This window comes from Psammomys obesus, unplaced genomic scaffold (genome assembly GCF_907164565.1).
Source record: "Psammomys obesus unplaced genomic scaffold, mPsaObe1.curated_primary_1811, whole genome shotgun sequence".
Lineage (NCBI taxonomy): Eukaryota > Metazoa > Chordata > Mammalia > Rodentia > Muridae > Psammomys > Psammomys obesus.
In genome coordinates this window covers 27,235,417-27,255,561 of record NW_026596073.1, presented here as the reverse complement: position 1 = coordinate 27,255,561, position 20,145 = coordinate 27,235,417, and the positions used below count along the sequence as shown (strand labels likewise).

Genomic DNA, 20,145 nt, shown 5'->3' with positions numbered 1-20,145 from the left:
TTTTTTGAGTTACATTTCATTAACTTTGTGTCCCAGCTGTATCCCGCTCCCTCATTCCCTCCCAATCCCACCCTCCTTCCCTCATCTCCTCCCTGCCCCTTTCCAACTCCACTGATAGGGGAGGACATCTTCCCCTTTCATCTGACCCTGTTTTATCAGGTATCTTCAGGACTGGCTGCAAAGCCCTCCTCTGTGGCCTAGCAGGGCTGCTCCTCCCTTGGGAGGTGGGGAGGTCAAAGATCCTGCCATTGAGTTCATGTCAGAAATAGTCCCTGTTCCCCTTACTAGGGAAACCCACTTGGATACTGAGCTACCATGGGCTACATCTGAGCAGAGGTTCTAGGTTATATCCATACATGGTTCTTGGTTGGAGAAACAGTCTCAGAAAAGACCCCTGTGCCCAGATATATTTGGTCCTTGTGGAGCTCCTATCCTCTCCACGTCATACTAACTCCCCTTCTTTCATATGATTCCCTGAGCTCTGCCAAAGGTTTGGTTATGAGTTTCAGTATCTGCTTTGATACACTTCTAGGTAGAGTCTTTCAGAGGCCCTCTGTGGTAGGCTCCTGTTCTGTTACTTGTTTTCTCCTACATCCAATGTCCATCCCATTTGTCTTTCTAAGTGAGGATTGATCATCTTACACTGGGTCTTCTTTCTTGTTTATCTTCTTTAGGTGTATAGATTTCAGTATGTTTATCATATCTTATGGGCTTAAATAAGTGAGTATATACCATGTGTGTCTTTCTCCTTCTGGGATACCTCACTAGAATGATCTTTTCTAGATCCCACCATTTGCCTGCAAAATTCATGATTTCCTTATTTTTCATTGCTGAGTAGTATTCCATTGTGTAAAAGTATCACAATTTCTGTATCCATTCCTCCGTTGATGGACATCTGGGTTGTTTCCAGGTTCTGGCTATTACAAATAAAGCTGCTACAAACATGGTTGAGCAAATGTCCTTGTTATGTACTTGAGCAACTTTTGGATATACGAGGCACACATTTTTAGCAAGTATCCTGTTTTATACCTTATTCTGCCCTGTGATCATTTTGTTAGATTTGTGATCAAATCCTCCCATCCTCATACTTTGGCCCACTGTCAGTATTTCATCACCAACCTTAACCCTGACCCTGACCAAACCCTAGCTTTAACCCTCTTACAAGCTGGGAGCATCTGTGGCAAGTGGCCTGTGTAATGTGCCGTCTCACTAATTATACTGGCCTCCTCTTCCACCAGTGTCCAGTGTGCCGGTAGAGCCTGGAAGAGGTTGCGTTGCCATTTTTTTCCCTTTGGAATCTTGAAAATGGCAGTCCTGGTTCCTGATTTTTGTGTAATTTTGGAGATGGAGGAGGGATAATGAAGATGAGGCAAACCTTGAGCATTTGATGAGGCTCCCATGTGACTGCTGATACTCGATGATGCCTAGTTCTTCAGTGTGTCTGAATCCTCAAGTAACAAAGCCATTTAACCTGAGTGGCGTTAGAGTTCAAATCATGCCCTTTTGTTTTACCTTTCCTAAGAACATGGTTTTCTTTTGTACAAACATGGATATTTATGAGAACTTCTGAAAAAAAATCTTTGAAAAACTGAAAGTACATAAAATAGATATTTGGATCACACAGCATAATATAAGTTGTGACATTTAAAAAGAAATCAGGTGAATTGAGCTCACTGCAGTTACAGTTATCTGTACAAGACTTTCACAAAAGTGTGTCCACCAGCATTTCATTATGGCTAACGGGACAACCTGTGAGGCCTACCCCTCCCGGAAAGATTGCTGGCAATTAGTGCTTAATGCAGGAGATGCCACCCTCTTCAGTGGTGTAGCCACAGATAAGTTGCTCATGTGCCAATGAATAACTTTCCACTCATGCTCAGGCAAGTGACTCTAATTAAATTCAGTGGACCACATACCAAAAGAAGTCATAGAAGGCTGGGTGTAGTGGCACAAACCTTTAATCCCAGCACAGGAGAGGCAGAGGCAGGTGAGTTCGAGGCCAGCCTGGTCTACATTGTTATGGGACTGCCAGAACTACATAGTGAGATCTTGTCTCAACAAGCAAGCGAGCAAGCAAGCAAGTAAGCAAACAAGCAAACAAGAAGTCGTGAAGAAGGAGGTAGACTTGCTGGGAAGAAAGATGCCAGTGGGAGAGGGAGGAGAATAAGGGAAAAGAAATCAGGGTGAAATGACTACAGTTCATTCTATAAATGTATGAAACTGTCAATGAAAACAGAAATAAATAACTATCACTTGAAAACACATGGTAGGTATCGGGATATATTGCTAGCTGAGCAATGCAAAATGAAGTTCTTAAGTTGAAGGAAAATGATACTAGGTAGATGCCCAGGCCTCCATAAAGCTACAAAGAGGACTGGACATGACATACATGGTGAATGGCTACAAAAGACTTTTTTCTTTTCCTCATAATTGACAGAGAAAAAGAGGCAAACTTGAAAATAAGAGTATTGGTGGGAAGGAGCCAATGCTGTGTTAGAGGATGGCCTTGTCTCAGTTTTTGTTTTGGGAAAAATTCAGTGGACTTTGTCACCACTCGGTCCAGGCTTTCAAAGTCTGCTGAGCAGTCTTTGAGAAGGTCTTGAGTTCAGTGAGAAGCGACAATTCCATGAGAAACACCACATTCAGTTACTGGTTACTTTTTGATTTGTGAGGATTTGTGCATGTTAGCCATGGGCTTGTTTTGTTGCACACTGAAGTTCATTGGCTACAGAGGGGGAATGTGGTTATGAGTGAAAATTATTTCAGTATTTAAAAGTGGTAACTCTTACTATTTCCCACTTCTTACATAAAATTCCGTTCACTCTGCCCGACAGTTGGCCATCAGGCTCAGCATCTGCTTTGATAGTCTGCAGGGCAGAGACTTTCAGAGGCTCTCTGTGGCAGGTTCCTAGTTTGTTTCCTGTTTTCTTCTTCTGGCTTTCAGAGGCTCTCTGTAGCAGGTTCCTAGCTTGTTTCCTATTTTCTTCTTCTTCTGATGTCCATCCTCTTTGCCTTTCAGGATGAGGATTGAGCATTTTAGTTAGGGTCCTCTCTCTTGCTGGAGAGGACAGGAACTCCACAAGGAGAGCAACAGAACAAGAAAATTTGAACACAGGGAACTTCCCAGAGACTCATACTCCAAACAAGGACTATTCATGGAGATAACCTAGAACCCCTGCACAGATGTAGCACATGGCAGTTCAGTGTCCAAGTGGGTTACATAGTAATGGGAAGAGGGACTGCCTCTGACATAATCTGATTGGCCTGCTCTTTGATCACCTCCCTTGAGGGGGGAGCAGCCTTACCAGGCCACAGTAGAGGACAATGCAGCCATTTTTGATGAGAACTGATAGACTAAGATCAGAAAGGAGAGGAGAACCTCCCCTATCAGTAGACTTGGGGAGGGGCATGCATGCAGAAAGGGGAGGGAGAGTGGTATCAGTAGGGGAGGAGGGAGGAGCTTATGGGGGGATACAAAATGAATAAAGTGTAATTAATAAAAGTTAAATAAAAAATTAAAAAAAAACTGGTAACTTGAAGTTAGTCCGGGGTTGGTAGGTCAAAGGGAACTTAGGACGTGTTGCTCATGAAGCATCTAGGTCACAGTTTGCCCTTGAGAAACATAAAGATGAGAGATTTCCTTCTCTTTCCTAGGGACCAGCACAGAAGGGAGAACAAGGAATGCAAAGCCATAGTGAAGGGCTAGGCACAAGGTTTGCTGGGCACTGGTTCCTTGCGGATTTCAAGAGCCAGAAGTTAACATTTTCAGGATTAAAAAAAATATTTTTTTTTTACTGCCAAATACAGCAACTATTAAAACCCAATTTGCATGTAGACTTATAATTAAGCACATTATATTCAAATCATAAGTAACAAATAGCATTCATCATTTGTAAATTATACTCTGTGATTAGCTGTGAACTTGAGGTTAAAATGACATCTCTTACATATATCATCTGTATGTTGGTTTGCCTCTGTATGCTGTCTCTATGATATTGTCACTATACCAGTAGATTGAAATTGCCCACTGTGGGAGTACTTAGACCATAGAAGGAGTATTTGCCCATAGTCCCTATCCACTCTATGATGGCTAAATGTGGCCCTATGAAGCTTCAAATTGGATGGCATGATTTCTTCCTTTACATCCTCAAGACTATTTAGTGACCTCTGAATTCACAGGGTTTCTAGTTCTGAGGTCAAGGCAATATTGGATGGAGTTGGGATAAAAGGTTACATGACATAGGAATAGAAAACTACCAACCTTGTCTCCCAGCACCAGAGAGAAGAAACTTTGGGGAATGACTGAAGCTCTGGGAAGACTTTCTACTTTCAAGGGCTAAATGTTGGCAGGAAGGTCTTATTTGCATGTGAGCTCCTAAATTTTAATGTTCATGTAAGAACAGATTTTAAGTTTTTATAATTTAAATAACTGCTGTTATTCTTACAATTTCTCATCAGGAAGTGGAAATTCAGCTGAACATAGTGAAAGATGTGCTATTTAAGAAATCTCAGGAGTTACAGAATGAGACAATGAAAGAGAAGGCTTTGGTAGCAGAGATCGAGGGAACCCGTTCCTCCCTGAAACATCTTAACCAACGCTTACACAAGCTGGATTTTGAAACCCTGAAGCAGCAGGAAATTATGTACAGTCAGGTAGATGCTCCTCTCTGGGAATACCTTCTGCAAGGACTTTAACGATTGTGGCGGTGGACTTACCGAGCCGGATATGCCAGCTCTCTAGATGATAGCTGGCCATCATGGGAGGATGGTGGAGGCTCCAGAGAACCCTAAAAGTTACACCCCACCCCAAATCTAAAATAAAATGGCAAAGGGGACAGACATTCTCACGATGGAGGAAAGACTACTTTAAAGGAACCCAGAGCCAAACAAAAGAAGTCGCAGATCTGAGCATCTCCCGCCAGCCTTACCTCCACAGGCAGCGGAAGTCTCTTGTCCTCAGTTTTGCCTACCTTCCCCTTCATGTTTGTGTTTGTTTCCCCGTACATCTTAATAAAAAAAAATTCTTAGTTTTGCAATATCAAAATATTAAGGATGCTAGAATAGAATCAAAACAATTCATTATACGTTGAGCTTACCATGGTTACTGTGACAGGGTATTTTTTTTTGTTGTTGTTGTATTTTTTGAAAAATATCCCCTAGGAGTCCTCATGCATCCAGATCCTGTGATGTTCTAAACTCCCTAATGGTGCTTGGTGGTTTTCTGATGAAGTTTGTGTTGTCCTGCACCCTGACTGTGGAGCATTCCTGCTGCTCCTCTCAGTCTAGGAAGGATTTTGTCCTAATTTGCTGAAGGACCAAGTTGATTTAGTGACTAATAGGGCCCAGACCAAAGTTAGGAGCACATGCTATCTACGGGCTTCTACATTTACAGAGAGGCTCTTGATGTTTGCATAGATGCACTAACTTTTTTTTTTTTTGTAACTATTAACAGGATTTTTACATTCAGCAAGTAGAACGCAGAATGTCACGATTAAAAGGCGAAATTAATTCAGAGGAGAAGCAAACCCTTGAAACAAAAATCCTTGAACTTAAGAAGTCACTGGATGAGAAAAAGTCCACGCTTTCCCTTTTGGAAGTGCAGATCAAGAAGCTCCATGTAACTCATCTTTCTCATGTGGTTTTCACATGCTACTGAGTGTTCATCATGTTCCCGCTGTGGACAGAGTGATTTCCCAGCTACCCACACACATAAGAAATGCTTGTGTGTCCGTGCTTTCAGAATGTCATGTTGCTCACTCGAGCATTTACTCTGTACAACTGTTGGGTCATGTTCTTACCATGTGGTTTAGCTTAGCTCTCATAAATCTCTTCTAAAGAAGATGATTGCCCTTACAGTAGGCTAAGGCTAAGACGTTCGTTCAGGGTTGTACAGTGAGTGTATGGAGAGATAGGGTTTGAACTCTCATCCATTTGACTTCAAAGAATTCTTAGAACACTGTTTAAGAATATTGGGGAAAAAAAATGCCGGGCAGAGTGGTGCACACCTACAATCCCAGCACTCAGGGAGGCAGAGGAGGCAGGCGGATCTCTGTGAATTCAAGGCCAGCCTGGTCTACAAAGCGAGTCTAGGACAGCCAAGGATACACAGAGAAACCCTGTCTCGAAAAACAAACAAAAAAACCAAACAATAAAAACAACAAAAACTATATTGGGAAAGCACACTTTTTGCCACAGTAACTGAATTTTATCTTTGAAGGGCTATCAAGAAGCTTTTTAAAAAATGTCTAATTTGTTCCCACTCAACTATACAGCTAAACAACTACAGTAAGACGGAAGAAATTTTGCACTTTTCAGGGTTTGATTATGTTTGTGTAAGATAAACATCAATTAAAGTTTAAATTATGAGAAAGAGCCAAGGATGAGGGGGATGGACCCTCACCGGGTCAGCACTGGGCAGGTTAGAAAGGCTGGTGATGAGTGGCCTCTAGTGGTCCTAAGTAGAATTGCCGCAAATTACTTGCGAGAAGGACATGAAATTTTAACGACAGCTTTTGATTGGACTTCATGGTTTGTAGCTTGATGACATAGTTTTCAGTGGTACCTTGATTTTCTGGAAAACGGCACTGGCTTTGGGATCAAGTGCACGCCTGAATGTCCAGGTAACATGGCTATTGCTATTTTAACGTTCCCGCGTGCTAGTTTTCTCATTCGATAACAAGAAGGGAAAAAGCAGAAGCAATGCACTCTGGGTCTTATTCACACGCAGTGCTGTTGATCATTTGGAGTAGAATACGAATACATGATTGTGAAGCTTCATGAGGAGAAGGCTTTTTAGCTGCACGTTGTGGGGAGCCCCCAGTGGTCTTCATGTCCTTAACCACCTCCAGCTGTTCTCACCACTATGAAGCTGGCTGGTGCACATGCCCATTCCAGCTCTGTTTTACACACATACTCACAGAAATGTAAGTGAATTCCAGGTTAAAGGTGGTTAAACCACGGAGGTATGCTTTTTTCACCAGTGGTCAAGCCGAGGGCTTCTGTGGGTGAGTGGGGTCTCCTCTACTCCAGCTCTTACCTTCCAGCAGGGAAACCAACCTCAGGCTGAAATGTTGTTGATAGTTTTGTTATCTGTGATGTGTGTGCCCCTCTGTTTATGTGGAGGTCAGAGAAACAGTCTTGTAGCATCAATTTTCTCTGTCCGCCTTTACATAGAATCTAGGACTTGAACTTAGTTCATGGCTTGAATCTTTAGCTAGCATGCACCTTTTCCCTCGGAGCCATCTAGCTGTCCCACAGATGACATTAACTTCATTGTTTTGTCCTAGAGGTAACTTTATGAAGTCAACAAAGCTTTTCCTCCTCTTATGATTTGGTTGCAATCTTAGGTCTTGATACTTAAGAGAAATATAAACAATGATAAAGGCAGAGAAGAGAGGATGGGGAAGTAGAAAGGAATATGAATAATATCTTAGAATTAGAAAATCTGATTCAGGAACCAAGTAGGTACTAACATTACATAGGTAAATTCCTGAACAGGAAGATAGATTCCTAAAACTAGAGAAGTGGCATCTGGCTCTAAGACTGGATCTATGTTTCTGATGAAGTTCAATCTTATCAAGTATTTTCCCCCTGGCAGATGTGATCACATAAAGCAGCTATGTTCACAGGCATATACTGCCTGTGAACACTGTCATAGCAACGTCCCTAATTTCACAACAATCTCATTCCCACTTCAAAGATGAGGAAACTGACAAGTTAGCTTCCCACCAGAGTCAGATGACTAATGTGGATTAGGCGACCTGGGCCCAGAGCCATTCTGTTGGCCAATAGTCCTGTGCTCTTCAGACCCTCAGTATTTTTACCACCCAGCACCTGGTGCCCTGTGATGAGTTATTAGCAGGGTCCTTTTCCCTCCTGAGCAATGAGCACCTTGAACACCAGGCCAAATTGGAGTCACACATAATACTTCTTAGAATTATTGCTTTGAGGCTAACCCCAAACCATTAATGATAAAAATTACAATGCTTCTGTGTGAACCCATGTGAATATTTAAAATGATCTGAGGTCGAAATTCTTAGTGCAAGGCATATCTGTTGCAATTCATTTAACTGTTTAAAACATATATACCTTCCCTTCTTTTTTACAGAATGACCTCTACTTCATTAAGAAGTCAGCCAGTAAAAACAATGATGAGAAACAGTCTCTCATGAGTAAAATAAGTGAACTGCGCCTTTTTGTTGACAGATCAGAGAAGGAATTGAACAAAACCAGAGCTATGAAACAGGTGTGCTGAATCTGCGTACATAGTTGATAAGCCACATGCTTCCATGGAAATCATAGGAGAATGTAAAACAAGGAAGTAATTAAGGAGGAAATCAGCCACGATAACCACTGTATCCAAGATTAAGAGTTTAATGCGTATATTATTTCCTATTAAAAAAATTCTTTATTATATGTTGTATTTTCAAATGTTTTGATATGTGCTTCCTATAACATCAACTCTTCTTTAAAAAGTAATTCTCCAGTACTTCCTATGGGGACAGTTTATGAGCTTAGCATAATCTATTTAAGTATCTTGTGGTCTGGGGCTGTTTGTTTCTGATGTTCTGATAAGTGCTATGGTCCACAGTATATTGTACAGTTGCTAGTTAGTTGCTCAGAGTAATTCCTATCAATGTAATTAAGTTGAAATGGGTATTTTAAGGACACAAAACTATTATTTAAGCCAAATAGACAGTTTCATTAATCGTCTTCCACCAGCCATGCTTAACACTCTACTTATTTTACCACCACTGTGGCTGGATCATGTTTCTAACATGATGGAAAAATATGTAATCTCATTATTTTAGTTTGTACTTTTTACTCAGAAGCATTTCTTTAAAGTTTAAAATATTTATATCTAAAACATTGTATTGTGTTCCATTTTTTGTTTTTGTTTTTGAATAGCCAGTTTATATTCTTGGTCCATTTTTTCCATTTAAGGGCTCATATTTTCACTTTTTAATTGATTTATAAATTATTTTGTTATTAACTCTTTGATATTGCCAATATTTTCCCATTTGCCTTTAAAATTTCCTAGAGTGCTTTTTACATAAACCATTTAACATTAAGTCTCAGGGCTTTTACTCTATACTGTTTATACTTATGAGCTTGTGCTAAAATCGTACAAGGGGTTGCTTTTTCTGCTGGTTCCATTGATTTTTGTCTGTTGCATTGTTTTCTCATTCATCAGGAGCATCTTTCTGTGCATGTGAGATGTAGGGATGTCATCTCTTCACCTGAAAGCTGTGCAGGGAAACAGCCTGCTTTACACTCCAGGCTGTTTGTTCTATGTTGTTTCATTGGAAAGTCAATTGATTTGATGGCTTCTATGCAATACTTTACACATGACAAAACGGTTTAAAACTATAGACATATTTCTACAGTATTTTGTGAAAGATACTTTGGAGTATAAAAATGTTTGTAGGACATTTTGATTGTGGGAATTACTATATTCTAGTAAGGTTTGAACTTAAATTTGAATTATTAAAAATGGTTTGGAACAGTCATAGCTCCACACTCTTGTCTTTTTTCCTGGCTGATATCAGTCAGTGGTCTAATTGGTCTAAAATGTATGTTTTTTTAAAGTGTGACTTCTGTCACAGTAAAAAAGAAAAATACCTTGGTTTTGGCATGGAAATACCTATTTCAATACATGAAACTTTTGTTATGTTGGCAGGATTTGATGATTGACGACAATCTTTTAAAACTGGAGGTTAAACGCACTCGAGAAATGCTTCACAGCAGGGCAGAGGAAGTCCATTCCCTAGAAAAAAGGAAACAGGAGCTGTGCACAGCCATGGAAGAAAGAGCTGAAGAAATTAAGGTGCACAAATCCATGCTTAGCGCACAGATAAGATATGCTGACCAGCAGCGGCAAACTGTGAAGTAATTTTTTTTTTGTTGTTGTTGTTTTTCCTCTGCTAAAGAACTTTGCAAAACAATGTCAAGATAATTACCTGTTCCCCGACACCACCCTCATATCTACCTTTGCCTGACTCATCTAAAAGTCTTCTGACTTGAGTGTAAGATAGAGCTGCAAGTCTAGATGCTTCCTTTTGTTTCATCCTGTATCCTTGAGGCACATCCCTATAAAGATCAGTAGTCTATTTGAATTTATTTTTAAATGCATACGTATTCCTGTATATGTATATGCAATGCCTGTGAGCATGCCTGCAAGTGGAGGCCAGAGGATACTCTCAGGGGTCACCTCCAGGAATGTCCTCACATGAGACAAGTCTGTCACTGGGCCAGTTAGGCTGGTCTGGCTGGCCAGTGATCACCAGAGATCTTCCTGTTAGCATCTTCACAGTGCTGGGACTACAGGTTCCTAGAACTATACCTGACATTTCTGTATAGATTCTGGGGTCAACTTGGGTCCTTATGCTTGGAAGACAAGCACTTTGCCAAATCCGGGCCTTTAAAATTATTATTTTTCATGTGATTTCTAAAAACAAAACAGCTAACTCACACCACCAAGTCTACTAAAGAGTTCCCTTATCTAGTCCTAACGGTATGCTTACTGAAGCAACTATCTTGCAGATGCTTTAATATCATTTATGAGATTATCTCTGGCCATATGTTATTTTTGTTAATACTAACTCCTTTTAAAGCATGCCATCTTTGATTGGTTATGGGTATTATAGGAATATCACAGATAATTTCTATGTATTAAGTATTGCACATTCTCACTAAGGTTGTAGTTTTAACAGTATGCATACAGACACTAATTTTTTGGACACTCCTCACATTTTTGGATAGTTTTGCTTCTTTCCAAGCTATACAGCTTTTTTCTTTACTGTACTTGCTAAGACCTTTAGTTCAATACTGAAAAAATAGTAATTGCAGATACCTTTGTATCTGCCTGATCTCAAAGGGGAAGGTTTTCTTACTGTAAAATTAACTATAAGAGCTTTTGTAGTCCAATTAAATTGTTTACTTTTTGTGGTGTTGGGACTTTAAACAAGGGCTTCATATGTGCTAGGCAAGCTGAACTCCATGCCTCAGCCCTGTTTGGAGAGACCTTCACCATATTAAAAGAGCCCATCTATTTTTACTTTGCTGACATTTTGGTTCAATTTTATTAACTGGGCACGTACATTAACTTTTATTATATACTTCTGTGTTTACCGACCTCATTTATTTCCGGAGTTAGTCAACTTATTTTTGTGTACTCTGGATTTTGATAGTATTTTATGCATTTTTAACAAACGATCCTTGGCTCCCTTTGCTCTTATCACCAGGTTTTACAGTGTGTATAACTTCATAAAATAATGTTTCTTAGGTTTCTCTATTCTGGTTAAGTTTGCAAAATAACTTTTTTTTTTTCTTCAGTCTATTCAAAGACCTCCTTGATGAAGTCATTGGGGGCAGTGTTGAATTTTCTGATGTGGAGTATTCAACTGATGATTCAATTTATTGTTTCAAAATTGTACTTTAGGTTTCTATTTGATCCAGGGTTTGTTTTTTCAAGACAGAGGACAGGGTTTTTGTGTAGCTCTGGCTGTCCTGTAACTTCCTCTGTAGAGCAGGCTGGCCTTGAACTCAAGAGATCTGCCTGCCTCTGCCACCTGAGTGCTGGGATTAAAGGTATTCACCACCACTACTACCCAGCTTGATTCAGCTTTTATAAAATATATTTTCTTCTTTGTAATAATGTTACAGTAATGTTACATGTATCTATTTTTGTTTAATCTTGCTTTGCATCTTTTTCATGAACTCATGAAGATATTTTTCTTGTTCCCAAAGCATGTTTCCTTTCTTGCTTCCCTTTCTTAAAAAAAATTATATATATAATATAGTTTTATATATATATATAAATATATATAAAAAACTATATATAAAACTATATATATATAATTTTTGAGACTGAGTATTAATACCTAGCTCAGGCTGACTTTGGCCTCAGAGTCTTGCATCAGCTTCCCAAGGAGGAGGATTAATGGTGTTTGCTACCATACCTGGCTTTTGTTTAGAGAGGTGCAAGAAGGAACTTCTGCTTAGACTGCCATCCTTAGCTGATGAGAAAGTTAGTTATGATCACACAAGACTGAACATGTTCTGATAGAATAATTAAAAATTCTAAAAAGCCAAGTTTTGATTCTAAATGTCTTACCACCAGCTTCTTCTAGAAGATGGTAGGTTTAGACTTCTTTTTAAGCTGATCAAGTGGTTTACTTTCACTAGGTTACAGCAGGTGGGTCAATCTCCATCCTGCCATGCAGATATCACCATTACTAGTATTACTAAAAGTCCTGAAAATAGCTCATAAAAGTTTACTGAAACAAAAGGAGACGGTAACTACCATTTAAGAATCTGACAACAAATGTTGGGAAATGAATTCTTTTAATGCTTTGTAGAGAGATAGAGATACTACCTTCTTGTTCTACTGTTTGAATAGCAAGTGAAAGGTCATTTTTCCCTTTAGAGCAAGTTAGCTGTTTGCTTATCTCCTGCTTGAAGATATCTGGGGTTCCTAACTGTAACATAAATCTACTATTTGTGTAGTATCCGGGTCCCTTCTTGTCCTCATGAGATGTGGGAGAAAACCATGCAGACTGGAAGCTCCTTCCTGTGTCATTTCTGTTACAATAGCCTCTCATGTCTTCTACTAGCATCCAAGGACCTGACAAGCCAGCTTGTTCAAGTAGGGTAAACTCTGAGACCTTCACACAGAATTATTAAAACAGGAGAACACTTTAAGCTGCTTGAGGACAATAATAATACAAGTCCAAAGGTCTTTAATAAAAACACTAATTTCTAATTTCTTTCTTTTCATATTAGTACTGAATTGCAAGAACGGTTAAGTAAAATTGAAAAGCTGAAGAACAGATATGAAATTCTCACTGTTGTTATGCTGCCTCCTGAAGGAGAAGAGGAGAAAACACAGGCCTATTACGTAATAAAGGTACCATTTACTTGATGTACATCTTATGATTGCATTAAATATATTCATTCACTACATATTATTAAATACATATATTCATACTTCACATCTCAAACATGCAAAGTGTTTCTCTGTAACTAAACTTAGTTTAGCTTTTAACAGAAATTATCCGTGGCTGAGCACGGAGAAAAGTAGTGTCTGTTTTTGTAGGGATGTTAGTCCTGTTGTATTGAGGCCTGACATAGTAACCTCATCTTGACATCTGCAAAGACCTGACTTCTGAATGAGGTCACACCATGTTCCTAGGTGTTAGGATGTCAGCATATTCGTGGCCACAGTAGCTCCTGGTGTTGGTCCTGCAGTAGCCTTTGGCCTATGTGTGGAACATACCAGGTTGTTTTCCATGTTTTAACTTTAATGTCTAATTCTACTTAAAAGCAAAACTGAAAAAAGATACCAAAGAACTAGCATCCTCACACGTCATTCCCAATTGGCTTTTTTTTAAGCCAACAGTCTTGTTCTGACCAAATTTGAGTTATACTGTCCAATGAAGTGAGATATTAAAAAGTTGTAACTGTTTCAAAATACCAACTTTCCCAACGCCCCAAAAAGTCTACATTATCTAAATATAACATCTGATGTTATTTATAAAATCTGATATTGTACCAAGAGCAGGAACAATTATTTTAGAATGTAAAGACACAACTACAAAAAGTCAGGAATTTGTAAAGATGAACAAATTAAACTAATTTAAGAATAAACTGGAGTTACAGGTGGTTATGATCTGCATGATGTGGGTATGGGGAAGCAGACTTGGGTCCCCTCTGGAAGAGCCCCAATTTATCTTTTAATTTGTGATAAATGTATTAGAAAATATAGCCACACTGTTTTCCTGAACATAACTCTGGTCCCTTTTTACCTGTATCTCAATCAAGTAAGAATCGGGTTCCCAAACCTCTCAGATGAAAACATTCTTAGTTTCAAGACCTTTTGAGTCACCAGAGTCCAAAGTTACCCTTTTGACTCATCCCAGAAATCTGGTAGCTGCTTAGCTCCCTTCATCCCTTCCTCCTGGTATTTTAGGCTGGCTATATTTCCAACATAGTTTTGTATCCTATATATGCTGTATTTTAAAGCCTAAAGATTTGGTCTTGTTTATGAATCTGAGTGCAAGAAGTAGATACCTGGCAAGCATGTTCAGGCCCTAAGGTGAGCAGAGATTGCTGTGAATTAAGTATTTTCTGCTTCAAAGCAATATCTACTGTGACAAATAACTTTAGCTCCATTCTGCATTTTATAGGCTGCTCAGGAAAAAGAAGAACTTCAAAGGCAAGGTGACAGCTTGGATGCTAAGATCAACAAAGCTGAAAAAGAAATCTATGCACTGCAAAACACCTTGCAAGTACTGAACAGCTGCAACAACAATTATAAGCAATCTTTCAAAAAAGTGACACCATCAAGTATGTAGCAGCCATTACAAACAATGTGATAAAGACTACAGTTAAATAAATGTAGAGGAGGAACGTTATGATTCATGGAGAATAAAAGTGTGTCAAGACTGGACCTAAAAAAATCATTTATGTTCCTATTTGTTTTAGTCAGTATGAGATGTTATTTACATTATTATTATTATTTTGTATATGGCATTTTCTTTAGGGAATTTGTGTTGAATCTGGAAAATATATATTACTACTATAGGCTGACTAAATAAGAAATGGCTTATACATGTCTATACTGTGTTTTTCACATGAATCTAGGACATGTACCCTTTTATAACAAAAAAGTTAGGTTTATTTCTTTACTACTTTAAGGTAGCTTTCTATATATTATATTAGAAATTAAAATTCTTTTATAGGTGATGAATATGGATTAAAAATTCAACTAGAAGAACAAAAAAGGACTGCGGATGAGAAATACAGATACAAACAAAGGCAAATCAGAGAACTTCAAGAAGACATCCAGGTGAATCTAAACTCTTGTAATAATCCCTAAATAAAGGTCAACTACTATCATTACTACTTAATCTTGCATAAAGTGTATCTTTAGGGAAGTAGGCCATTAGAAACATAAACCTCGTTTAAAGAAGAAAAACAAGGGAAGGAAATATAAAGCAAATCAGTTAAAATCCTATTGCAGGGAGGCAACAACTTTATTAGTTGTCACCCACAGCTAGACAATTACGACTTATTACTTAGTGACCTCACTGAATTCCTTAAAATTCTCATCATGATTTTAAACACAAAGTTTAAAACAGAAAATCTAGTGAAAGTAACCACTAAAGCAAGCCACTGAAGACAGGACAATGTGCTTTGCTAAGTGGGTCCTAGCTAAAGGAAGTGATGGATGAAACAAATTGTGAATATCTGAAAACTGGGTATCCAAGTAATTGTTTCTATTTTTTTCCAACTGCTATAAAAGGAATTATATTCAAAACCAATTCACAGGATCAATATACTTCATATCTACTAATACAGTAAATATAGTACATATATAGGAAAACAATAATTCAAATTGAGGGAACAGCTGGCAAATGGCAAGCAGTAAGTCAATTTTTTTATTCTGACCATGAGTATGTTTATACTTTTTATTTTCTACAGAGCATGGAAAACACTTTGGAAGTTATAGAACACCTAGCAAATAATGCCGAAGAGAAATTAGCAGAGAAACAAGCCTATTCACTTCAACTTCGTAAGGAGACTGAGGAGCAGAAGCCCAAATTAGAGCGAGTAATTAAGCAGGTACTGACATGACCCTAGTAGTCACATCTCAAGTCCCAAATGGACCCAAGCTTCCTTTGCTTAACTTGTGGAAAACAGGCTTATGTAATGCTTGACTGCTGTTCATTAACAGTGTGTAAGACTCAAAAGAGAAATCCGCATTTTGAAAGAAACAAATGAGGAAACACCGGAAGAACAAGATATTAAACTCCGTGAGATTAAACACTTTCACAAGGACATTGAGCAAATGTTACTTAATGTCATGGAAAATGCTGAAATCCATGTTGTTCTTCGAGTATACTTTGAGCAGGTAATAAAAATATAATATAGTAAGTCTGTGTATCATCTTCTTCAAAATGTGTAGGACTAATGATTAAAATCTTCTTTCAGAATGGGTTAGAACTACCTACACCTAAAGTCCCAAGCTCTGCATCTTCTTCACAGTCTTCATTTTCATCAGTCAGGTAAGAGAAGTGGGTTCTCCACTCTCACAGCTGCTGCTGGCCAGCACCCACAGTGTTCACCTTCAGCAACCTCCCTACACAGACACACAGCACAGCAAGACTCCTGCGGCTGCCAACACTCTATTATGACACAGACACTGTAACTAAGAATCTAAGAATCTATTTTAGGGAACAAAGTTAGCTGAAATTGGGGTGACACAACAAACATTTTGGCCAAACTCCAACTCTGAGGAAATTAATCTTTTTAAACTGTAAAAGGGCAAGTTACATGAACAATTAATTTTGTAATTATAGCTGCTTCTGTGAAATTCCATGGAACCAGCTTGTATTTATGATGTTTTACTTAGCTTAATGCAACCCAGAAATCTCTCAGTAGGGGTAAGTCATGGACACTAACTCTTTGTGGATAGGCTTATTAATGATAACGCTGATTTTATTATTGCTAATCTCCTATAGTTGAGAGCTATTTAACAGTTTTTATTAGTCTGTGTGACTGTCTTATGAAAAAAAGGAGATCCTCAAAGACAGCATTTTAACCTTAAAAAAAAAACCCTACATAAATATATTAAAATATTTCCATACTTTTTATAAAAACATTATTTCAGAACTGAATGGCTATTTTTAAAATGATCTCACCATTTTTCATGCCAACACACCCCACTTTCCTCTCTAGTTTCAGTTAAGACAATCATTTTATCATTTTTAAGCACCTGCTCCTCCCTTTGTTGCCATCTTACAATTGCTTCCAATTTTAAGAAACTCATTACAGTTGAAAATATTTTTCTCATAGAAAATATTACTGAACTGTTTACTTAAATACTTATCCTTTCAAAAGAAATAATTCTTAAAAAATTTTAAAACTAGTGGCTTTTCTAGTTCTTTAATTACTTATGGAATTAAATACTTTTGCCAATAAAGGGTCGTCTATTTAAAGTACATTTTGCATTAAGTTTATAGTAAATCCTTTCTTGTTCTAGGTCGCTTGAAAGTTCTACCTCTTCAGCTACAGATGACACGGTACAGCAAAGCTTGTTAGAGTCCCAGCCAGAAAGCAACAGTCCAAGGGCACCTAATAATGGCAGTAACTCCAGCATGCCTAAAGGAAAAAAGCCCAGCAAATAAGCTTTTTTTTTTTTAAGCCTCTTGTACAAAATTTGAACACAAATGAAAATCTCATTAATTTTTAAGTCCCCCTTCTTTTCCAGGTTCCATTTATTAACAGTACAGACCTACTAAAATAGTACCAGAAGTACAGACTAGAAAAAAGTTGTGCACAGTGGCTATAAGAACTGTTTGAGAAAAGAACAAAGGAAGTTTTCTCTCTTCCCCACTGCTTTATTTATAGAGAAGGAACACTGCAGAACCTTAGCCAGGCCACATGTTAAAGCACTGATGTCTGCAGTTAGATGTTTTATGAAGTAACAAATATTCTCTCATGAATAAGATTTAGTCTATATCTCAATTAAGAAATTTTCATTTACTCTAGATTACAAAATTACTTTAAAAAAAATTTAAAAAGCAAACAATCCCATCCTCAGATTCTTTTTTTTTTGGAGGTGGGGTGGACCTGCTGCTAAAGGCTGTTAGTTTGTTTTGGTTATAATATGTAGCCAAATATAGCATCATCACCACTCCCTCAAGAAAACATTTAGCAAGAAAAACACTGTACATGTGTATGTGGTTACATATACATTTATCTCTATATATGCTTGCATAAAGTACAATGTAAGCTGCTACAATGCTTCTATTCTGACCTTGAAAGAACTGAATATATTACATTTACACTTGAGGGATGTATTGCATACTATATTTAAAATTGCTTTTTCCACCTAATACTTTATTTCCAGCACTTTGAACTTTTTGGACTAGAGTGGGAAATACTACTATAAAGCTAGATTTCAAATACATTAGCATTACGGTATGTAATCAGCATCTCCTTTAAATCTTGGAAAAGTATTCACTACAACAGTGATTGTTGTAAACAATCGTAGAACCACTGCTCAGTTACTTCTGAAAAAGCAGTTGTGGTTGTCTGTTTCTACTAATGATCACCTTTAATTTAGAAATAGGAAGGTATAGTTAATTCTAGTAGCTAAAAAGCCTAAGAAAACCATGGGCACTTTTTGGTTGAAACGTTGCCTAAATGCATGACATGTTTAAGATCTAAAACTGATTAATACTATCATAATTTTGTTTATCAATGTTTTGATTCTCAGTCATGTATTATTAGTTTGTAAGTTACTTGGAACTTAAAAAATTAAACTTTGTTCGACGAAGGCAAGGTTTTGTTTCTTGCTAGGGAGAATGCTTTTCTATGTATTTTCTTGTAATACAGAGATGATTAACACAGGCTTTTTAAAGTAACACATAAATAACATATAAGCAAACCACACTGACCTTGAACGTTGTAACTGCACGTACAGAGCTAGCTTCTACCTATTGGAGTCACTTCTGGAATGACCAGCATCCAAGTTTACATTTAATCACTATACTAACTACATGTAATAATGCTAATGGTAAGACAAAGGATTACTCCTCTGTTTGCAGATCTGGAGTTAACAGTCCGAATCCACAGTTCTTCTCATGGGAACCAAGATAACTCTAGCCAGGGTACATACAAACTATGGATATATTAATGTGAAAGAAACTACCTGAGGACATCACTTAGGATCAATTTAAATCTCCGATATTTTTTCCTGAGATGACTCCTTAAATATCCCAAGGAACTGGATGCTCACACTAGCGTAGTTTGCTTAAATTAGTATGTCCTAGGAAAAGACATACTTTCTAAATTCTGGTAGCTTACCCCACAAGGCTCTACCCTAAGGGTTATGTAAGATGATACGTGCAAGGTTATAAGGTGCACTAGAGATTCTCAAGGATCAAGGGGTGTGTAGGGAGGTAGTTTTCACTCTTAACAATAACTCTCCCCCACCTCCCAGTTAAGCATACAGTATTCTTTAAGAATTTCTTGGTACTGGGCTAGCAAAATGGCTCAGTAGATAGAGGTACTTGCTGTCAAGTCCAAGTTTCTTTCCTGGGACCCATTAGGTGAAGAAGAAACTCTTTCAAGTTGACCTCCAACCTACATGTATGTGGCACACATAATCACCGCCCTTGCTCTGGCCCCCCATAATAATAATAATAATAAAAAGTTCCTTGGTGCAAAAACTAATGTTGAAGTGATTATGCAATTTATGCTGACATTACTTATTGGTCTTAAGGTTTTTTTTTTCCTCTATTATACTATAAAACAAGTTTCAGATTTTACAGTAGTTTTCCACCACTATAATTTGGTACAAATAGTACAGTTCAGCATTAAAGCTTTAGTATTTCCCCGGTTGAAACCAACATGCAATGCGTCTCTTCTATTTCTGCCACTTCCTCATGTATGTCTGCGGGTAAATCTAGTGGCAATGAGGATTTAAAGCTAACTGCCATTTTCATTTTCTAGAACCCTAATTTAAGAGCACTGGAAGTGCAGCAGCTATGATACCTACTAAAATCTCCAGAAGTCTACTGCTCAGTTTTTAGTAAATCAGAGAGGTTCTTTGAATGTGCAGGATGGTTTTTTTTAGCTGTTTGTGTGTGTAGGTACACACACGGTGCTGTGTTTGTGTGTCTGGCTGCCAGCGGACAAGCTTTGGGAGCCAGTTCTCTCCATACGCTATGGGGTATTGGGACTGGACTCAGGTTATCAGACTAGGATGGTACTTTTACCCACTGAGGCATCTCACAGGCCTGGGATTTACTCTGTGGTATTCACTAGGAATCAGAGAAAGGCATCAATAAAGGAGGAAAGTGACAGATAAGAAGAAAAGTAAAACCACAAGGCAGCCCTCTGCTACTCAGAAACATACCTATTGACTCCTCAAGCATTTGCAATATTACGACAGAAGAAAACCAGATTTATAGGGTGCTTCTCTGTTGCTATTTTCACTAACAGTTATATTCTATTCTCATCTAGTCTTGTCTAGAATTCTAGAAGGCTTTTGTCAATATTTAAAGTTAAAAATTTTCTTATGACTATAACCATTAAGTAAAGATAATACTGGAGAAATAAGAAAACAGACTCTGA

General features: G+C 38.0%; 1 protein-coding gene across 1 annotated transcript in view; it reads left to right on the top strand.

Moving 5' to 3' along the window:
• Ccdc39 (coiled-coil domain containing 39) overlaps positions 1 to 17,189 on the top strand; it is a 36,751-nt gene extending 19,562 nt beyond the window's left edge. The window contains exons 10-20 of the mRNA XM_055625892.1: positions 4,459 to 4,653; positions 5,453 to 5,617; positions 8,108 to 8,245; positions 9,680 to 9,888; positions 12,784 to 12,907; positions 14,187 to 14,346; positions 14,742 to 14,848; positions 15,484 to 15,624; positions 15,737 to 15,913; positions 15,994 to 16,067; positions 17,045 to 17,189. Of these exons, the coding sequence (XP_055481867.1) occupies positions 4,459 to 4,653; positions 5,453 to 5,617; positions 8,108 to 8,245; positions 9,680 to 9,888; positions 12,784 to 12,907; positions 14,187 to 14,346; positions 14,742 to 14,848; positions 15,484 to 15,624; positions 15,737 to 15,913; positions 15,994 to 16,067; positions 17,045 to 17,189 (1,635 nt within the window). The remainder of the gene's footprint in view (positions 1 to 4,458; positions 4,654 to 5,452; positions 5,618 to 8,107; positions 8,246 to 9,679; positions 9,889 to 12,783; positions 12,908 to 14,186; positions 14,347 to 14,741; positions 14,849 to 15,483; positions 15,625 to 15,736; positions 15,914 to 15,993; positions 16,068 to 17,044) is intronic.
• Positions 17,190 to 20,145: the final 2,956 nt, after the last annotated feature.